The sequence below is a fragment of the Orbicella franksi genome, chromosome 11 (genome assembly GCF_964199315.1).
Source record: "Orbicella franksi chromosome 11, jaOrbFran1.1, whole genome shotgun sequence".
In the NCBI taxonomy this organism is placed as follows: domain Eukaryota; kingdom Metazoa; phylum Cnidaria; class Anthozoa; order Scleractinia; family Merulinidae; genus Orbicella; species Orbicella franksi.
The window spans coordinates 20,154,195-20,168,797 of NC_138155.1; the positions used below are offsets into that span (position 1 = coordinate 20,154,195).

The window sequence follows — 14,603 nt, forward strand, 5'->3', positions numbered from 1 at the left end:
GCCCAGCTAATCTCATTTTTGAGTTGGTAATTCAAAAGAATTTTTACTCTCAAAAGAGGTTAGTTGGGCTAATTTAAATGCATACAAAAGAATTTTAAATAGCAGCCATTTTGGTCTATTTAGTGCCCAAGCACAAGGTCGAGACCTTGTACTTGGGCACGGACACTTCGCCCCAATTCTGGTGTGAGTACTTGGACAATCAGTTTGTTCACATCAGTCCCAGCAAGAATCATATTCTGGCACCAAATGTGAACACAGCCTTAGACACGAAAGTCTTCCAACAGTAAACCCTCCATTCTAAAGTATTTCTTTATTTGTTACACAATAAATCTTACGTTATAGGGTTGTCACTATTGAACTTGTTAGGAGGTTTGTAAACTTCTGTTCAGTTCATATTGGAATGCTTCAGTTGGCAGAATACATTTTATTAAATTTAAATGAAATCCTCGGCGATATCACCGACTTAAGAAGCGATCGATCTCGTCCATAACTGTACTGACATTAGCCTCGCACACTGTCTTGTGAACCTGTGGTCGGCTGATTGCATTTTCGAGTCTTCTGTGCGGCGCAGGCTTGGTAGCGACTTTTCTTAAGCTTGCAAACAACTCCACAGGGTCATGTGATGTTGGCAACTGCCGTAACCCCTTAAGTACGTCATGAGCAAATTTACTGTAGTGTGCCGTGGCGGAAATTATAAGCGGTTGGTTAGAATCAACAAAGCGGTCAGCCACGTCTTTAGCCACTGCCGTGTGAGTGTCCAGGACATAGCCAGTTTGTTCAAATGTAGATCTAATGGTGTCCAAACACTTGTCTTCTGTTGTCCAGTCAGCCTTGAATACTGACGACAACTCACCCCTGAGGTCATCAGAAATCTGTAAGGAAATTACAAATAGCTGAGCAATTTTGACGTCGTAGCAAAACAAAACAAACAAACAAACAAAAAAAAATTGCGAATTTTTAATTTCGAGGATTGGAGATTTTCTGTGTCTTGAGGGTTCTTAGTTTCGCGATTGGGAGAGACGCGGTTTCAATCCGTACAAAGAAAAAACTTGCGACTTTAAAGGGGCTCAGTCACGGTTTGCGCATATTGAAAAGTTTAGCCTCAATTTTTCAAATTCGTCGTTTGTAATCCGTGTTAATCTTCTCCATCCTTAGCCATCCTTGTTCCTTTATGGTTTATAATTATCTCTGTTATTTTCAGGTTTCCTACCATTTAAAGGTAATTTCGTATGTAGCCAAAAGAACTCAAAATACCTAAGCAACCGTGTGTTCAGTGGAACTACAACATGTTCTTAACACAACGCGCTGTTAAGTTTGATTTTTGATTACGTACAATCGGAGTATTACAACTGGCGTCTTTTTTTTAAATTCACAAGTCAGAAAAAGAAACGAAATCGGCATCCGTTTTCAGTTTCACTGTTGTGAATAAATCTCAAAAGTTTGTACGACCTTCCCAAAGCAGCCTTTAATGTAATTTATGTATTTATTTTTTATTCATTAACTCGATACATAGCTCTGTTCGGGTGTATATTTATTGGTCAATACGTTTTATCCTGAATGCCTGATTTGTGTGATTTCTTTTACAAAAGATTTTTTTGTCTCGGCTTGTTCCTGTGCGACACGTCTTTTTGACGGCAATGACCTGGTATCGGGCATTCTCGTCCCCAGAGGCCAAGATCCTTTTGGTCAGCACCAAGAATCGCGACCTCTGGGCGGGTTTAGCACTGGAAGTTCACGATTAACTGACTTCCCGTCAAATCTGACAAATCTGAATGGCTGAGAATACGAAACCAATACTCTGCACATCCTCAACGAATCAGGTCCGACCGCGGCCTGTGGGGACGAGAGTGGATGCTGACGACCGTCACTAAATTATGCTCTTGTGTGCGCCAGTGAAAAACAGCCTCAGTTTTAGTATATGTTAGTTACCAATTACGTACCTTAAAATGCTTGTTTTCTTCTAACGATCTCATTAAACCGGCTACAACTTGTCCATTGCTCCCGGTTACGTGATAAAGTAACCTTTCCAGGTTGGACGATTTCAGAATGTCAATGGAAGAAGAGACAGTTTGGTGAAGATGTCGCTTTCCCATGTCGTATGAACCAGTGTGGAAAAAGTCTGTCAAGATGTTGTTTTCGTTTGAAGCGCAGATCAGGTTATTGAAAGGTATCCCCATTTCCTGAAAACAGAAAAGAACTTTTTTTTTACATCGAAGTATCAAATCTCCTTATAGATTGCCATACAACTTATTTTATCTTGGTATTAACAATTTGTCAGGCAGCCACCTATACTCAGGGACACCATAGTGACAGAACTGAGATTTCTGTACAGAGAACAAACGAGCAAATGGTAAATACTGAAATATAATTTATAGCGATCCGTTGCAACTGGGGCATGACCCGAGAGTAGGTCTGGAGTTACACCACAATTTTCGAAACGAATGCTTGATTTCTAGCCGAAATTCCTACACTCCTTGAAGCTATATGCTAAGCTTCAAAAAGAAATTTCGTGCGAACACGGCTGCCTACTTCCTTTACGACATTCTCCCAGGCCTTCACGGTCAATCAGGATTGATTTCGATGACGTATCCGAGACTACATCACTTGAAAACGATTGAGCGAGGTGAAATATCGAGGCCTAGGAACTAGGCAAACAACACGGTATAAAACAGTGCGTTTTTTTAATACTTCAACCAACCTTGACATAGTAGGCAGCCAGAATATTGCCAAAATTGCCAGTTGGCACACATAAATCTGCCATATCACCCATAGAGATAACCCCGGATTTGACCAGGTCCAAGTACGCCGAGGCATGGTACACAACTTGAGGCAACAAGCGACCCCAGTTTAAAGAGTTGGCAGCGCTCAGTTGTACGTCATAAGAGTCTGCAAGCGTCTTGCTGAACGACTTGTCATTAAATATGGTCTTGATTGTAGTTTGACAAAAGTCAAAGTCACCTTTGACACCGATAACGCGTGTATTAGGGCTATCCGCTGAAACCATCTGAGCCTTCTGTATCTGACTGACACCCTCGTCTGGGTACAGAATGAGAACTTCTGTCCTGGACACGTCCTTAAAACCTTCTAGCACCGCGCTGCCTGTATCTCCTGACGTCGCAACCAGAATCAGACGCTTAAGATGTCCTTCAGTGACAGAATTGTGTGAAAGAGCTTCGTTGAAAAATTGTGGTGTTAGTTGCAAGGCTAAGTCTTTAAAGGAAGCCGTAGGGCCATGAAACAGCTCGTGTATATAGAACTGGTCGTTCAGTTTGACTACAGGAGCAACTGACTCGTGCTGAAAGTTAGCAGAGTATGCTTTGGAGATCATCCCGCGTAGAATCATGGGATGGAGATCGGTTGATGGTATCCAGGTTTCTAGGATTCTCAAAGCCCTTTCTTGGTAGCTACAGTCTACAAGCCTTTCCCACTGACCTGGAAAACAAAGATAATATAGTAATGCGAGATGTCAATGACAAACGTTATTTGTTTACCAGCTAGCGTGTGGCAGAGGGCAGCGGGGCGAGAACCCGGGAGAATAGAGCCCCGACAGGAAAGAGCGGGAAGTGGGAGTTCTAATATAAGCAGGTGGGAAGAGAGAGAGAAATGTAAAACGCTCATTTTTGTTATTTATTGTGTATTAGAATACTTTCAAAAACAAGAAAATTCGTGCTTGTATTTTGAGTCTTTTAATATTCAGGGGACGGGAGCAGGACGGAAGAGGGCAGGAGTCGGGAGATTAAGGTACGGGAAGCGGGAGAGCGGGGTACGGAAACCGGGAGTATCTGACCCCCCCCCCCGTCCCCCTAACCCCTCCACTCTCCCACACCAGCTAGGTGGGGGTCCGCATGTTGGCGCCTTTCGACTGTCTACCAGGAATCGTGACAATTTTATTATGACAGATTGTTCTGTGTCTACTAGCCAGAAAACGGACACTTCAACGAACTATTTCGTCGGGTACCTAAATGCTAGCATTAAACTAACTTGTATACTTCTCACCTTGAGTTAGGTGTGGTATTTTCTTTCTTGGTACATACAGTCCCCCATCTGGAGCAAGTCCCTCTAACACGACATCCAAAAACCCTGGGTTCGCGCCGTTTGTTTCCGAGTTTTCTCGCCTTGTGCTGGTGAATCCCTTGAGATGTGTTAACTCTTGCAGCCTTTTTACCGTTTTGTTGGCAATTTCTTCAATAGAATCTCCTCTAGCACAGACAACGCGAACGTCATAGCTAGATTCATAAAACTGCTTGCGATATTGAAGAATTTCACTCATACTTATTCCTGCCAAAAGAGTTTTGAAAACGTAATGAGTTGTACCACAATCAGAGAAAACTGTATACCATACATGGGTATCCAACTATAGTTAGAGAAATGTCGTGCCTTTAATTCCTAATAGAAGTGCAAGTAGTTGTCTTACAGAGCTAATCGCCTGAGAGAAGAGACTGCCTTATTTGATGCTCGTTCAGTATAGAGGATTCCATCTTACAGAGATGTTATTACTTAAGAGAGGGCCATGCTTTTGGCTTGAGAAGTGTCGCGCCTTCTTTTTTAATAGGTATATGTCTTACGCAGTTAAGAGGTCTTTCATATGTCTGTCTATTTGGTGTGTTCTGGTCTACCTTTGGGAGCTGCCTAAACCCCAGGAAGCCGAGTCTCTTTTTAGGGATGTTAGCCTTACAAGACGCTGTTACAATGCAGTCACATCACGTCATAAAGGTGCCCATAAATGCTGGTAGTTTTCTACTTAACCCTTTCACTCCCAAGATCTGACCATTAATTCCCTTTACACTTTCTTGTGTGTTGGTTCTGAGAATTAAGTGTTCTATCAACTGAGAGAATACCCTCTAGTAGATAGTTTGCTTTATTGTCATCACCTGTCTACCTGACAATGTATCGAAGTTGTAAGGAGAAGTTAGATATCGATCACCCTTGTGAGTCAAAGGGTTAACAGAGGTGACTGCCTAAGAGGTAGTGACAGAGCCTTGTTTAGGTAAGAGCTCTTCAGTTTGCTTCTGAAATGTGCTTTTCACTTAAATGAACAAAATTATGAAGTGCCTCCAAGGAAGATGACTCTACAGTGTACCTTCGTTCTGTCCAACAATACGGTTGACTTTCATCGCAGCAAGCCGATTCAAAATCTCATCATCCTCCACATCTAAGTAGACAACAATGCCGAGTGACTTGACATGGTCCATGGCTTCCTTGTGCATTGGATTGGAACCAGATAGAGAAACAACTGCATTGTCAGAAGAAAACTGCAAGAGAGCACGCCCCTCTGCCTCCACAAAGAAATCAGATCCAACTTGAAGCAACTAAATGTGACAAAAAATGTAAAATAAACAGCTCAAAACAGTTATGTAGCTTCTTGTGACTGAGATGCTGATTAAAAATTCTTGAGGCTTAATGGATAAGTTGCATGTCAGATATCATCAAAGATATTTCTTGCAAGGGAGGAGGGGCTTGGGGGGGAAGGGGTCATTGCTCAGAAACGCTGGCCTGTCCCCTACCCTCCCTCGTCCACCCATAAAGCACAAAACAGATCTTAACCTAGTTGATGATGACACAAAATAAGGGGGTACTATGCATTCAAGTTAAGCCCTCCAGCCAGATTCATTATTTTGCCTTAATTGACAAGAGAATCAACTCTCACAGTGCCTCTTTCCACAAGAGGTTTAAATTGGTACTGGAGAAATGTTGATGTGATCAGGCTGCAAAAAGCTTGATGCCACTCAACTTCAACCTACGATGGGCTAGCAGTCAATCTGGCAGGGGTGGCGGGGGGAATAAGGGGAGTCACAAAACTCCAGGTTGCTTCATAGTCCCGATTTCTGTTGCTCACGCGAGTCCGGTCTACGTTCCCCCCTGCTCCAGCTTTCTCAACCAGCGGCTGGTAATCAGTCCCAACCACTTGATACTTTTCTCAGTGCAAAATATTAACAAATTATGTTGCAAAATTTAGTTAGTTCTATTAAATAAGTATTTTTATATCATGGTTAGTTTTCTTTATAATTTGCACAGCTCCATAGAAGAGCACAATGATGTGAAATGGACACCGCAGGTATTAATAAACATTTTATTAGGAATTATTTAAGTATTCATTTATATTTTTTCCCTCTACCTCCTGGTTCCTGCCACCTTGGAATTACTACACCCTGCCTTCTGTAGGGTCACTGCCCCCTTAACTCCAAGGTTCCTCTGTCCCCTACCCCTCCTCCCCCAGCATGGCAAGACCTTGCTACACAGTGCATCCAGTTTGCACATGTATTTTAGTTTAATAATTAAATTATTGTAAAAAATTTGACTTTGCAACTACCTTTTCTGCAACTGTCATCCCCCACACATTCTCCAGCACATCATCGTCAACATCGATAACCTTCCTCCCCAGCTGACCACCCAGCATTCTTCCAACACTGGTCTTACCAGCCCCTGGGCTTCCTATGAGGATAACATTATCACCCTTCTGTAATAAAAAAAAAACACAAATATATTAACTTGATAGAAAAAAAATTAATAAATAAATAAACTGGCTTGTTTGCTTTCCTTTATGTCCTCAAGGGGTCTACTCAGCCAAATTTCAACATTTGTAAAGTAGCCCATGCCAAGGACTAATATGTGATTTCTGGAAAAAAGTATGCTAGTTCCCAGTCAGTTAACCCCCCCCCCCCCACCTCGCCCATGTCCTCTAACCCCAACCACCCCTCCCTAGAGGAGAAGACAGATCGCAAATGTAAATGAAGCTGTGATTCTACACACGAAAATGAATGCCAACCTTTTCAAACAACATCAAAAAAGACAAACAAAAACAAAAAACAAAACAAAACAAAACAAAACAAAACAAAACAAAAACAGGCAAAGCCTCTACATTGTTGAAACCTCCTCGAACATCTTAGGTTCTCATACCGTCTACCCTCATCGGTCTTAATCCCCCCCCCCGTTCCCCCCCCCCCCCCCTGCCCTCTCCCCCCACTTCCAGCCAAAAATCAAACAAACCAACATTGAACAGTCGATTACCCTTCGTTTTGACTCGTGGAAGAATCTGTCTTGATAGTTTGAAAAACTCCTCGGATATTTGCCTCTTCTCTCTTCAAAACACGCGTGTGATCTTCGACTCACCCAGGGGAATAGCGTGTTTGAGGAAATCGCGCGAAAAACCACCAAGCGACAAGACGGAAAGCAAAGGTCTTTATACATCCATCGAAGGAACATGTTGCTCAAGAACGATACAGTGGTTTATTCCTAGGAATGCTGTATCAAGTTTAAGTATATCAGAAAGAAATCTGTGCAATCTAATTAACGACTTAGTTTACGAATGAAGAGAACAGCCGCCACGTAGATATAATTTGTGAACTTTCAGTCGAGAACAGCCTGGAACCGTGACCATCAGGTTACTGTCACACTTCTTTAGGTAGTACTTAAAGTACCAATCTCTTTGATCTTAGTGTGCTGGCCAAACGCGGTCGCACTTTAAGCACATGGTTTCAAAAGTTCTTCCATGTTTGAAGTAATTTCGCCGAAAGTACGATAAAGTAAAGAAGTATTTCTTAGAATTTGTTCTTGTTCTTGCTTGCTGAAAGATTGGTGAGTAAAAATTAAGGTGATTGTATGAAACTCAAGCTGGACTGGTTAGTTCCATGAACGACATAAGGTGAACGACATAAGCTTTCACTAATGTTTACAAATTTGCATCTTCTTGAAGGGAACAACAATGCCGTCATCTAGGAAAAAATTGAGGTAGGTTCATCGAAGCAGTAAAATTAGAGCTTCTAATTATACAAAAAAGTTTTTAGAAAGTGAGGATTAGCCTCTAACGCAGACGCTTTTTGCTTTAAGCTCGTCACGCAATCTTCCTCGTGGTGGAGGAAGATTGCGTGACGAGCAGCGTAGGAGGCTTACTTAAGATAAGCTTCAAAATGTTGCAGCCTTGGAAATCTCAGGGGAGGGGTGGCGAACTTTGATCCTATGAGAAAAGTTCTAGAGTGCCTATAATTTGAAAGAAACCCATGAGGGAGACCAATCAAGGTATAGCTTGAGCTTTATTTGAACTTAGATTGATACACCTTAAAAGAAACAGAGAAGTATGGATTACAGTGATTTAACTGATGGTGAGCATACTTATATTATGTTGCCACCAAATACTATCTCCAGTAAATAGACTTTTAGATTTGATGACGGGCAGTCTCTCCCCCCCCCCCCCCTTCACTCCCTCCCCCCACACCATGCCAAATCTATTTTGTACTTGTTTTACCAACAGATTCTAATGTTGTGATCACCTTCTAGGTCTCAATGTCCTGTTGGTTTTGAAGCTGTGAATATGGATGATTCAATAGAGTGTCCAGTGCTTGAAGATGTTTTATCAGATAATGACAAGTCTTCACTTTGGCTGATCAAAGTACCTTATGATGTAAGCTAAATGAAACCTTTTAATTTTCAGGAGTAATTAGTAAGATTCAGATTTTCAGATTTTTTACTGTTTTCCACCATTTTCATATTGTGTAGTTCCAGAAAATACCCATACCTCCCCCACGGAAGGGATTTTTTTTTCTAACACCTCCCCACCCCTCTGGAAATTCCAGTTAAGCTTCATACATTTCTTTAAGTTTTTGGCCTTCCAGAACCCCCCACCCCCCAGGAAATTCCAATCCCTTCTGTGGGGGAAGTATGGATATTTTCTGGATCTGCACATTGTTAACAATCAATCTATGAGTATTGCATAATATTAATAACAACAAATAGAAAGTCAAATGTGCCCGGTGACCAAAATAGCTAAGGCTTTCGGGTTGGTTACTGCCACGTTAAGTTAACTGCTGTAGAGTCAATAAGCATATATAACTACATGAATTGAGGAAAAACAGCGCAATTAGTGTAAGCACTTTTGAATGCCAATCCTTCAAGGCTTTGCAATTGCTGGATATAACAGTATCTTTTATTGTGATGAATTACATGTATAGGGCAAAACTATTTGACAAATGTTTGGTGTCTAACTCATAAGTGAAACTCTCATAGTACAGTAGGCTTGAATACCAGTTGCTGTTTTGGGAAATCAAGCCTTATAGTTAACAGTTATATGTAATTCCTATCTATGTTAACACTGAGGTTCAAGAGAAGTCATGCATTTGCATTTTTCTTCACAGTTTGACTTGTCAAGTCTATCTGGCCGTAATATTGTTTTGAATGGATCACAGGATCTACCCCCGAGTGGTGCACAGGTGCCTATCATAATTAGTGTTTTTAAAGAGTGATGTGTGGTCTGTACAGGACATATGGTGGCTGAATAGTTAGCATGCTGCCAGAGTCTGGAGCAGGTGGTCTGGGTGCTCAGATTGGGCCAGAAATTTTTTTTACTCTCACGGTGCCCCTCTCCACCCAGTAACCCTGCGATGAACTAGCTTCCCATCTAGGGGGGAGGGGGTGGAGTAGAAATATTCCTTGTTGTGTAATGCTACAGAAACCAGGGTGAGCTCAGGTAGTAAGGACAACCCAATGCAGACCTTTATTGTAAGTAGCAATTTTCCTTGAGAGCTAATTGTTTTGATTGTCAGCAACTTTATTATCACCCGCATGTATACCGTTCACTGGAGACTGAGTCTCTTAACAGTAATCTCACCAATGTTGCATGCACATCAGACATCAGGGCTAAAAATTTACCCCAGTGCCTAGTGCCAAATAACATCACAAATTCTCAGTGGCCTTTAGTTTCCTCTCTGGAGTCTAAAGCAAAAACCTTTGCCCAAATAATTGGTAGCACTTTGAGAGGGCCAGGAGTCACTAGGCAACAACAAACTCACAGTAGCACTTAGTGTTTCCTGCACCTCCCCTTCAATGATGTTTCTGAATGTAGGCAACTTGTGACTAAGGCAGGTCTCGAAAAAAGAAAAACCCACTTGAATCCTCTGTAAGAAAAAAGATGGTGACTGGTACATTTACCCATAGTTCTTAGCACATGAAATTCTTAACGTTTATAAAAACATGCAGAAAAGTTATAAAATCTTCAAACCTAGGCTACTTAATGTCCTTAATATAGAGACAAATATTGTAAAAATTTGGCTTTCCTTGTGCCTTTTAGGCTGTGTTAGGTTCGCAAGGCATTGTGGTAAAATGTACAGCCGCCATCTTTTTTCCTACAGTGGATTCCAGCTGCCCTTTGGACAAGCAGCACTCAAATTTTACCCACCCTGGGCAAGTCTTAGTTTACCTTTTTTTGTATCTAGTTGACAGACTACTTGCCTAGGCCTTTGCCCATTGGGCAAGTGAGAATGAAATGTTACTTGCCTGGCAGGAAAATTTACTTATGTGGGATGACTAGATGGCACTTTCTTCAACCCCTGTAAGGGAAGGAGTGTTCACATCACTGTTTTCTAGTGTACATACTGTCATAGTGAGTGGATTACAGTAAGCTGGCTGCCTATAAAGATGAATACAGTGATTCTGGCTGCCCTATACATGTGTTCTTCTATTTTGATATTGGCATTAACTGTTTATTGTTTTTATGGCCTATTCTCTCTGTGTGACATGCCTGCAGGAAATCATGGTAGTTGTACAAAATGTATTAATCAAAACAAATATCCAATCCAAGATGATGAGAACAACAGTTACTACCATGATTCCCTGCAAGTGCATCTCATGGAGGGAACTGAGCATTACTATATTTTGTTTCATCCATAGAACACAGACAAACGTTATGAAGTCCAGTCAAGGACAGACTGCAGTGCTGAGGTAAGTAGATAGCTGATAATGACATTGCGTAGTTGCCAGTTGATTGCGTTGTGATAAAATGCCATGGTGCAGTGTACAGTGTACTTTGTCATTTTTCAAGTGTGGAGGTACGGGAAGCAGGAGGTTCTGATTCCTCTGCCCTCCCCCCCTCCCCCAAATCCCCCTCCCACCTACCGTTGACTTTTGTTTGCTTATCTATTTCTCTTTGTATCACTGTCCAGCTGTCTCCTTTCACTGTGTTGCTTCCGTCTGTAGGAAAAAAGTCTTTGTGTGCAGGTGAGTATAAGCATCTATAATGCATACATGTTATCTACTGTACAGCCGCGTAGTATTTTAGGAAAAATTCCATGCATGGTTGAATTCCAGGATGCTTTCTGTTATGCCAGACCAACCTGTCAGAGACCTATGGGATTAAGCAAGTCAACCTGGCCAACTGAGAGGAATGGCTCTTACCATTTTCTATTCGTTTCCCCAATCCCTCGCATAAGTGACAATCTACTGAGCAGAAGTCGGGCAATGAACCAATTTGTCAAGTGGAAAGGCAAATTTCGATCAGACCAATTAAAGTGGACTTCCTCTAGAAGCTGCGATCCTGAATATTCCTGTCGACTGGACCAAACCGAAACGGACCTTTCTATTTGATTTGAGTTTCGACCAAAATTTCTGGAAGTTTTGGTACATGTACTATGGAAAGTATTCCCAGCAAATCCATCAAAGAAGATTTTGTTACATTTTCGCCTTTACACCTGTTTCTAATTAAAGTATAATTGCGTTTGTTTTTAGCTGGTTCATTTAGCGGGCAGATGAGTGTCATCCGGTCAGTGTCTGTCCCTCCAGCTACACTGCCTGAATCTTCACTGTCTGTCCAAAGACAGCCACCCAGTCAATTCATAAAAAAGTGGAAGCCATTTGGTTATAGTAGGTCTTTGCTGTTTGTAACATGTTAAGTGCAATGTTATCAATTGGGGAATCTTAGTTTGTAAATTTACAAATTCTGCCTCATTAGCATCAGCGGATTCAGTTTTTTGATCAAGCTACAACTGTCCCAAGGAATTTGAGCACAGTGTATTGAATACATTCTTTGTTATCAGCTGAAGGTTGAAAATGTAAAAGAAGAACATTTCTTTTTTAAACAGGAAAGCCCCGGCGAAAGATTAAACACACGGCAGAAGAAATGTCAAGCAATTTATCCGAACAAATCGAGGATCCAAAAGATCAATCCCGAAAGCGCACAATAGAAGAGCAGTTGGAGAATTTGGAAGAGTCCAGGAACAGTAACGCGAGCGGATTAATAAAGCATGACTCTCCGAAAAAGAAGAAGAAAGACAAAGCAAAACATGAAGTTGACTTGATGCTGGTTAAAACTGAACCCAATACAAATGCTAGTTCTGAGAGCGCGGCAAGAAATGGAGAAGAACGTTCAGATTCTCCAAGAAAGAGGAAGGCGGAAATGAGTGTAAATGAGCAAAGGGAAGAGGATTTAGCGCTTACAACGAGCAAGAAAAAGAGGAAGGTCAAATCTGTAAGCTCGGACATGATAGTGAAACAAGAGCCAGTTATGCCAGGCGATAATTCGTCACGTCATTCTAGGAAGCACCAAAAAGATGGTGCTGATCTAGGGGAGTCACCTTCTTTAAAACAAAAGAAGATCATTAGTGAGAATGAATTTGACTTGGCGCGGGTTAAAACAGAACCCAAAGAATCACATAAAAAGAAGAAACATTCCAAAGCTAAAACATGCTGATTATATGTAACACTAAGCACTTGAAAATGTGGCCAATATCTCCGATTATCTTCCTTACTCAGTAAAATATATTCTCACAATTACTTTGCCGTTTATTAGTTAATTATTTGGGCCTTTCTTTCTATGCCTCTCACCAACTGAGTTCGAGGTCCGTACTTAGCTCTTATTAACCGAGCTGGAGGTCTGTATGGGAGAATCTTGACCGAGGTCGTGAGTACAGACCGAACGCAGTGAGATCTGTACACACGACCGAGGTCAAGATTCTCCCATACAGACCGACTTAGCTCGGTTAATAAGATGTTTATTATATGGCAAAAAAGAAAACTTTAATTCGTTTAATGTAACTTGTTTGCTGACATTTTCCTTGCGAACGGCGATGAGCTTAACATAAACCTGCCGAAATTTGCTCGTCCTCTTTACTTTTTTTTTTTTTTTTTGTCATCAGGCTTTTTGGCACTTTCATAAATGATTGAAAATAAAATAAAAGAAAATGGTGAACATTTTTGTATTTGAGTTTGCTACTTTTTCAACGCAAAATGAAACCGGTCTAGATGCCGGTCTGGATGGGAAAATCTAGACCGCGGTCAACATCGATTTCAGCCAATCAAATTCGTGAATTCGGTAGTTCCCAGTCCTTGTGAGACACAGCCATATAATAATGTAAGTTTCAGACCGCGTTTTTTCCCCTTCGAAGTATGGCCCGCACGCTTCGCGCTTGGGTCACAAATGGAAGGGACAAAAACGAGGATCCATAATTTACAGTACGGACCGAGAAGACGGGGTTAGTAAGATATTTATTATATCTCTACTGTGTGTCTGACAGATTCGGGAACGATTTCTATTCACGCGGAACGCGGAACGGTTTCAAATTTCTGACGCACGTAGAAAGCAAAACAGAAAGCAAAACGTTGAAGTCGTTGTTAGTCGTTAGCATGTTTTAATACATGTACACAATTTAAAGTCAACGAAAGTTTTAAACTTTTACTTGCTGTAAAAGTTAAGAACCCTTGGCGATAAATCACGAAAACATTTTGGCGGCAAAAACAGCTTTAAATTTTAGCAATAATTGTAGGAAAACTGACCCGCTTCCTGCAATGCTTGGAGATTTTTCTGATCCGAAAGAGCCAATGTTTTCAAAACCAAGGAGAGAGCTTTAGGTAAGATCGACATTTCGAAGTCCTGTCGTCTGACCTTTGAATCTGTAACGCGTCACGCCTTCCGAAAAAGGGGAAATCGATGTAGACAAGGGGTTTGCAGAAGTCCCAAAATTATAATTCAGGGAAAAGCTTCGCTCACTATTAACTTGCAGTTTGTTCTACTAAACAGCAAAAAAGACCAGCGAAGTGAGGATCTGTTTTTCCATGCAGCGTGACGTTAAAAATAGAATTTTCGCGGGAAAATTTTAGCCCAAATAATGGTAAGGATTTGGCGAGTTTGGAAAGTTTACATAGGTTAATAACAATGTCACAGCCTAAATATTCTATTTTGCAGTCCAGCTAGCAATGTTTTGGAGATCTTTCAGTAAATCATGGTTAACAATTGCAGAAAGTCGGTATAAGGTGATATTCTTGGCTAAAAATTTGGCGGGAAATACTTCTGACTGATGATTTTTTTTTTTTTCCTTGGACTTTGCGAGACGGATTACACCGATTTGCCTGTAGATACCAATTTTAACTAAACTGGATATTGATAACAATGCAAAATACTACCACAAAAATGTGTTTCTGTGGAGATAAACTGCCGCACTTTTGAAAAACGACTTTCTGAAAATGGCTAAAATTTGGGTTACGCTCATTAACGATTCGGCGGCGATATTTGGAACCTCGTGAAAACCGTAGAATTAAAGCGAAAGACCTCTAGCATTTTTCAATCAACTAATAAGCGGACAAGTATCGTCGCACGAAGATTAGAGTTTCTGGAATTTGTACGAAGTATCTTTTAGGCTCACCTAAAGTTGCCCGAAAGTTCGGCCATTTTAGACCGCTTGAGAGGCGAATATCATGATGTGGTGATATCTCGAAGAAAAACGAGCGCCTACCTCGGCAAATGTCATGGTTGTTAATCTTTTCCGATAGCTTTTATACTGTGAAAAGATGAAGGTAAACAGCCGACCTCGATGTTTTGGTACTGCCCGGTTTTCTCTGACAAT

General features: G+C 41.2%; 2 protein-coding genes across 2 annotated transcripts; one reads left to right on the forward strand and one right to left on the reverse strand.

The window, feature by feature from the left end:
• Positions 1-293: 293 nt before the first annotated feature.
• Positions 294-7,331, reverse strand: LOC145460536 (threonine synthase-like 1). Its single transcript, XM_081445374.1, has 7 exons — positions 7,009-7,331; positions 6,311-6,457; positions 5,081-5,309; positions 3,997-4,278; positions 2,699-3,432; positions 1,941-2,180; positions 294-872 (listed from the first exon to the last, which is right to left on the reverse strand). The coding sequence occupies exons 1-7, from the start codon at positions 7,201-7,203 to the stop codon at positions 456-458; spliced, it is 2,244 nt and encodes a 747-aa protein (XP_081301500.1). The 5' UTR covers positions 7,204-7,331; the 3' UTR covers positions 294-455.
• Positions 7,332-7,461: 130 nt separating this feature from the next.
• On the forward strand, positions 7,462-14,560 carry LOC145503242 (uncharacterized). Its single transcript, XM_081482733.1, has 8 exons — positions 7,462-7,575; positions 7,694-7,728; positions 8,275-8,398; positions 9,129-9,203; positions 10,660-10,710; positions 10,932-10,986; positions 11,494-11,628; positions 11,847-14,560. Exons 2-8 carry the CDS (start codon positions 7,703-7,705, stop codon positions 12,452-12,454), a joined length of 1,074 nt encoding a protein of 357 aa, XP_081338859.1. The 5' UTR covers positions 7,462-7,575; positions 7,694-7,702; the 3' UTR covers positions 12,455-14,560.
• Positions 14,561-14,603: the final 43 nt, after the last annotated feature.

Coding starts and splice junctions, on each gene's coding strand:
- LOC145460536 (XM_081445374.1), bottom strand. CDS start 7,203: ATGTTCCTTCGATGGATGTATAAAGACCTTTGCTTTCCGTCTTGTCGC. Junction 3,433..3,996: donor AATACCACACCTAACTCAAG/GTGAGAAGTATA, acceptor TTTGTTTTCCAG/GTCAGTGGGAAAGGCTTGTA. Junction 873..1,940: donor AAGAAAACAAGCATTTTAAG/GTACGTAATTGG, acceptor ATTTCCTTACAG/ATTTCTGATGACCTCAGGGG.
- LOC145503242 (XM_081482733.1), top strand. CDS start 7,703: ATGCCGTCATCTAGGAAAAAATTGAG. Junction 10,711..10,931: donor GGACAGACTGCAGTGCTGAG/GTAAGTAGATAG, acceptor ATCACTGTCCAG/CTGTCTCCTTTCACTGTGTT. Junction 11,629..11,846: donor GTGGAAGCCATTTGGTTATA/GTAGGTCTTTGC, acceptor TTTTTTAAACAG/GAAAGCCCCGGCGAAAGATT.